The 7,173-nt window shown below is 36.0% G+C and overlaps 1 protein-coding gene across 1 annotated transcript; it reads right to left on the bottom strand.

Annotated features, from left to right (window-relative positions):
- Window positions 1-365: 365 nt before the first annotated feature.
- Window positions 366-6,437, bottom strand: LOC124292525 (cleavage stimulation factor subunit 3-like). The gene is made up of 3 exons (XM_046729645.1): window positions 6,112-6,437; window positions 3,565-3,666; window positions 366-2,808 (listed from the first exon to the last, which is right to left on the bottom strand). The coding sequence occupies exons 1-3, from the start codon at window positions 6,142-6,144 to the stop codon at window positions 2,659-2,661; spliced, it is 285 nt and encodes a 94-aa protein (XP_046585601.1). The 5' UTR covers window positions 6,145-6,437; the 3' UTR covers window positions 366-2,658.
- Window positions 6,438-7,173: the final 736 nt, after the last annotated feature.

The following is a 7,173-nucleotide window of genomic DNA, read 5'->3' as shown; positions in this document are numbered from 1 at the left end:
TTAGTGAGTTACACCTTTGGTGAAACCAATGAGCACTTGTATGGTGGTGACAACTATAAATATACACAAAGGAGAATCAGGATTCTCTTTGGTGTGCCCAAGGGATGCCACACTGCACGGTGAATTGCAGCCATAAATGGCCCACAACTCCAAAGGCAAGAAACATATATGATGGCCAAGGGACTCCTGGATGCTAAAGATTATACCTATTTGCATTTACACTGAGTAGAGGGAGCCATGTTATAGCATGCTTCAGGATTTATCTAGAGACTTATAAGGACATGTGACCTCATAAAACATGAAGATAATCCCTCCACATATGTATAGAGTAAACAAACACAAGGCTAAAGATAAGTAAGATAAGCTTTTAAGTTGGTAATGTTTATTTCATCGCCAACATTACCACAATCTGAAGACCTTGGTACAACAGCTGATACCTGTACATGTTGTGAAATAATATTAATCACCATGTCCTATCATAAAATTATCTGTATGGTTATATCCAAACCTTGCTATGTCCCAAATACTTAGCATGTTTAAAAACAAGCTCGAGTGATTAAGTACACAAATGACTTTTATGGAAGATTTTGTCAATCTGTCACAAACAATCTGAAATAGAGTTAATTACATGAAAACATGACTTTTCAACACATGAATAAATAGTGTTAAAAAAGCAGTAACATGTCAACAATGAATGAAAGACAATTATCCCTGAAAAGAAACTTCATTAAACATGACAAGTTCAACATCTTTCTCTCCCAGTCACATTCACGCTTGCCTGCACTTACGTAACAGTTTTAATTATGTGTTAAGTGGCTTGTATGCTTACTCCACATCAAGTAAAATTTGCTTACTTGCAAGTATCATTTCCCTAGACTGAAATCTTACAATAAATGGTATATTTATATGCACATCCTATCTCACAAGCTGAACAGTGTAAGATAGGACTAGCTTTAAAAATGTAGTTCCTTTCTTACGTCCGTAATCTTGTATGTAGTCAAACAATTTTCACCATATTAGACCCAAATGGGTCCGAAACCTGAAGCTTTCCATAAAAGCATAATTCAACCAATGAAAAATCAGTACCACATCCATTGGTGTACTAACCAAATCATTGAGCTGTGATAAGCTTTTGTTATAATGTGTCTCAAGCTCAAGATGTGTTTCCACCCAGCCAGGGTTAACATATATGTCCATCTGCCATCACCCTTTAAAGAAAAACCCCACCCCAAACCCTACAACTTTCATCAAAGATTTCTGTGAAGCTAAACAAAGATGCACAGTACCTGTGTATTATGAACAGATACTCGAAATAACTTACTTCTCCCCAATGAGGTTTACATTCTTACATTAAAATAAGACTTAACACAGACATGGAATTAACTTCCCCAAAAAGAAACAATTATTTGATACAATGTGAGTGCATGACTGGCACATTGTAGCATACAATTGCATTTATTAAACATGCTCAGATATGTTGGCATCAAATGTCAAGTCAACTAAACGTTGGGTATTGGGTTTTGGACAAAATAGTTTTGGAATGTAATTTGGGGACGAGCAGAAAGATGATGTTATGTTGCAAGTACCAAAACTTTCACATCTCATTCTCACCACACAGAAAAAATTGAAACAACACAGTGAAAAGTCAAAGGCCATGTCAGTTTGAAGTGGTTTTATGCAACATTCTCAAAAAGAGAAATAAACCCACAAGACAAACTTGGTAAAGTAACCATGGTAACCTAATCATGAAACTTCACAAAAAGCATACTTTCCTGAACTCAAGACTGCATCATACACAAGACATAAATGATCATTTTCATGCAATCAAATTTCCTCTTTCAGCAATCCATGTAGACAAAGTCTGCATATGATTCCTTAATCACATCCGGAAATGTTGCTACATCTGGTTCACACTTCCAATAATCATTTATGCTTAAGAAAAAACAAGGACACATTCCAAATGCAGGGTCAGAAATCCTGTGAAGGTTTTTCACGTTCAAATGTCTTGATTGTCAATAATATAATAAAAATCAGATCTGTTAACTCTCCTTCATGATCATACGCCTTAAGATCTCATAACCATATACACGATGTTGTATAAAGTGAAATTTGAGAGAACTTTTAATGCTTAATGTCAATGAAAGATGAGCAAGTCCTTGATCCAGTTAGCTTAAGTTCTTTACAATCATGATTAGAAAAATATGATTTAAACCAAACCATACATACAAACATAACACAAACATTCCTCTGCTGGAGCTCCATCTCGGCTATTGATGCCATGGAGCACAAGCAACATTGAATAAATTATCCACAACCATTCGCTGGTGCAAGCTCTAATACTGGCCTACAAAACATGATAATGAAGTTGGTTTTCGAGACAAAGAAATCAGACGTGCTGGTCTTCATGTTTTGTTAACTAACCCCTACCAAGGATTTAGAAGCTTTGTTTCTGATAGGCAGAAGATGGCAAAAGATAACCCCTTATATCTTCTCAAAGTGGTATGATATCAGAGTTAGAGATCTGTTTTTAATGAATTTGATTGTAATGGTCTGTACCAAATCCCTTGTTTTCACAGGTGCTGGGCCACTTCATGCAGCTTTCTGAGATCTGAAGTTCTTCTCAAGAGAGAAAATATGAGGAAATGCCTACATTAAGGATTATGTCCTTGTATCTACTGTATCACAATAATTATAAGGTATAAACTTAATAACCTCTTGCTCTATATAGATTTTCCAGTACTTCCCAGCATTTGGAAACTGTTCCACCAGACGTTCATAGACAACCCTCGCGTCTTCAATCTTTTTCATCTAAAATAACAAACAAGAAATTCAGTGAATATGTTGCAACATGATGCATTGAAAGCGATTTATTATCAAACATATTTTCAAACATGTTTCATGCAGTGATTGTTCTACATATCCATTCTGAATAATACAAATTGTACTGGGGCTGCCAGATGCTTTTAATGGGAATGTGCATCAATATTCTGCTTTATGAAAGGTCATCATTAATATATCATGTATCAATCATTTATCCAGAAGTTTAGAAACGCTTTCTAGGAATGTCATCATCCTGATTAATGGTTCAGATGCATTTCCAAAAGTGGCAACAAACTTGATGCACAAAATATAGGTTCTCTTGAAATTGAAAGTTATGGTTAACTCTCTGGTTGATTATCACCACACACGCAATATTTGGCTGTATGTCGGAACATGACACTGTTAACTTATCTCTGACAGACCACCAACCACCATGTCAACATGTCAAGGAGTGGGTTTAGTTTTACGCCACTTTTAGCAATATTCCAGCAATATCACGGCAGGGGACACCAGAAATGGGCTTCACACATTGTGCCTATGTGGGGAATCAAACCCGGGTCTTTGGCATGATGAGCGGCCACCTTAACCACTAGGCTACCCCACCGCCCCTATGTCAACATGTAAATCAAAACACTACTGATGACATGAGTGAGACACGGGTGAGATACATGGGCTTAGCACATTGTACCTTTGTGGAATCTCAAATGAAAACAATAGGCTATGACATTCAAAATCATGTTGTACCTGCGCATCTCTGATGAGAATACTCCAGGCCTCAGTATCTGACGGATAGGCCTTGATCCTCCGTTCTGCCTTTACAATCTTGTCAGCAATGTAGCCTTGCTCCTGAAACACCGACACTAACTGTAATAACCACACACAGATAAATCCAAAATATACTCATGGAAACGAATAAGGGAACACATTAAAGTACAAGTGTTCCTTTATTCTTTTCCAGGTTTCTTCACAAAGTATGTATTGCACTGTGAGTGAAGTTCTGGAAATAAATAAAGGAACACTTGTACTTTAATGTGTTCCCTTATTCGTTTCCATGCATATAACTTATAAGTCTTTGGCAGGTAAATTGGAACAAAACATCAATGTCACCAATAAGTTCATATAAATACACAAGGACACAGTCTGTACATTAAAGTCAAAGGGTGGTCTAAAACTAATGTGTTTGTTGGACTTGTGTCTGCAGAATGGTTTGCTTTAGCTAGTTCAATATGGAAATCTCCAGGTTTGATCACTTCAAAGTAAGACTTAAAAATAGTGCACAGTCTCCAAACACCAAGTGATTGCTCGCGGCGCTTTATCAGAATCTGACTATTATTACCCCGGATAACCCAAGCTGCCTGTTAGGCACTAGAAAGACATAGTCATATGACTTACTCCAAATTGATTCCATCAAAATGTGGTTGACTCCTGTTTCTTTTGATCAAATAGGTACAGACCATTGTTATTCGGGGGAACTCTTTCAGACAAAACAACTAAACAATATCCATGTCTTTAGTTTTTACATCAAATATACCGGTACTTGTGTTAGAAAAATATTGGAAAATAACATGAAAAATGGACCTACTTTGGCATAGTGGTATCAGTCACAGTTCAACATTCAAATAGAATCAACAATGTCCTAAAACAAGCCCTACATGAGGTTTGAACTACATCACAAGTGTTGATAAACTGACTATTGCTACCAATTTGAAAAAATGCCAAACAGTCCAGACTAAATAGTGGGAAAAGCGAAACATACAAGTTGAACATATAGAAACACCGTAAATAAACAGTGTTACTTGTACTTTGAAAAAAAAATCATTGGAAATGCCAAGTGCTGTTTTTCAGTGGTCATAAAATAAAAATATGATTAAAAACTTTGCTTATTTTTGTGGTCTGTCATTAGTGTGTCATACAGACCCTGAAGCAAATATATCCATTATAGCCCTTGCAAGTCTTGAAAAAATGGTAAGTCTTGGTTTCCACACCTTCTGAAAATGAAGAAAGTCTCAGGGCTCCTTTTCATTATATTTTATTTTTTTACTATGAACTTTTTTTCTGTAAAATATGTTAATTTCAGAGACTAGTTGTTATCTTTATTACTGTCATCTACAGACATGAGAACGACAAAGCACAAAAAAACACTGAAAATTTTGCCGTAGGTCTTGGGGTCTTTAATTGTAGATTTACAATATACATCAATCTCAAAAACGTTCAAAATGAAACAAAAATCCTGGAAATCCGAGGAAAACTCTCTTGTATGCATCTTTCCTATTTCCCTAATCTCAGCCCTAGCTTGCGATAACATTGAAAGAGTTGCTGTTTTAACAGAGACTGGTATAAATATTCCCCACCCACCTGGTCTGTAGTCATGGATGATTCAGCGTCATGTTTTAAATATGCTAGAGTCATCACAAGCAAAGAAGTCCTATCGGACTATTGTATAGTTGTAATGTGAAGTGGCTCTCAAATCTGTAGTAACTATCTCTTATTAACCACTTCAAATGTAGCAAATTGATCAATTATTTCAACTCAACCTTCAATATCAATGTAATGTGAAAAACAGTTGGTTCCAAATAAGTGGCCTAAAATACTCACCAACACCTAACTACAGATCACAAAGTGCAGAAATTTACCAACATTGTGTGAGTGAATGAGTGGAGTTCCACTCACTTGTCACACAGACCAGAAATTATGGCTCAGAAGCAGTGGGCACTGGCTGAACACAACAGTATCACTCTCACTTGTGACATACAATGGTTTCATGATCATTATGATCTGAAGGAAAATTACTGTGGTTCTACTAATATCGTGGTATACAGTTTCACCCCTAACCATGCTTACTTTATTGTAAAAGACAACTAACAGGATTAGATGATGGATGTTATCCTAGCCAAGTATATACATTATACTCCACGAGGAAATCCCTATTGTGAGATGAGCATGAGTATTGGAAGCATGTGTTTGCTATATTATATGTGTGTCTAAAGCGTAGACAGTTTGGCATGGACAGTAATACTAGTGCCAAATTATACTTCTGTATAGGTCCATTCAGAAATTTTTAACTAATGTTGCAAACATTTTAATGTTAGATGCATTAGTATTTATACTGTATGTAGATGTTATTTAGATTAACTGCATGCATTTAACGTATAAATGAAAAATAACAAAACATGTAGGCCTGAGTCCCTGCACATAATGTCTGCTGCAATAGATTGGCTGCGTTGGTCTATTTGCAACTATTTATCTGTACTTGACAAAAAGAACCAGAATAAGTCGTCACACATATCTTACCTCTGGTGGTAGGGCTCCTAGATGCGCCATCATCAACTCTCAGATTCACGGACTTTACAGGGAACAAGTAAGTTTGATGATAATTAAAGAATGACTCGGCGAGTTTTCCGAGACAGAAGACAACAACAACCTAGCCAAAAAGTACAAATAGACGTATGGATAGATATATATTTATTTTAAATAGTTATCCTAAAGGTGAAATAAAACCAAAATGTGTAATTTCTCCCGCCATCGTCTCGGGTTTTGCGATAACACCCTAACAAGAACTGAATTTGGTAAGGCATGTGCTACTCAACAACACAACATGGCGACCTCCATCAACACCGATCAACTTCCGGTTGTCACGTGATCTGCAAAAGTGCCTTTACACTGAGCGGGAAATACAATTTCTGTACTGTCGCGTACTGGATGGCAGTTTTGAGGTTGGCACATTTTGTAAAGGCGCATTAACTTAATCCATACATTGCCATGCATATGTAAGAAATGTCACTAAACATGGGTTTGAATACATGACACGTTTTATGGATAACAACTACTTTTTTTATTCTTTACACGACGTTTCAGAGCTTGATGAAGGAGCAAGAATTAGCTCTGAAACGTTGTGTAAAGAATAAAAAAGGAAGTTGTTATCCATAAAACGTGTCATGTATTCATGTTCATCCAACTTCTAAATGCCTTTCAAAAACTTTAAACATGTGTTTGATTAATATTTTCAGAAATCCCAACATATAACGAAAGAGGCATTACTGAAAGCAGTCGTAATATAACTTCACATTTATTTAGGAAATTATGCCTGTCATATGATCATTTGGGGGCTCCCTTTTGTGGACTACTTGAGTTGATAAAATCACAATGAGGCGTATATATATAGTATGTTGACGAAGGAAAATATTTTGTTAAAGGTCACATGCAACCAAAAAATCAAACATAATTAAAACACAATTATCACTTCTTCATGACATATAATATGCATTGCTGATTATGAAAAAACAAATAAACAAAATTATAAGCGTATAATCGCAAATCAAAAAATGCAATATTTTGTACTTGGGTTTACCTCAC

Source organism: Haliotis rubra, unplaced genomic scaffold, assembly GCF_003918875.1.
Source record: "Haliotis rubra isolate DU_JTF1 unplaced genomic scaffold, ASM391887v1 Scf52, whole genome shotgun sequence".
NCBI classification, from domain to species: domain Eukaryota; kingdom Metazoa; phylum Mollusca; class Gastropoda; order Lepetellida; family Haliotidae; genus Haliotis; species Haliotis rubra.
This window is presented reverse-complemented; position numbering and strand designations above follow the sequence as displayed.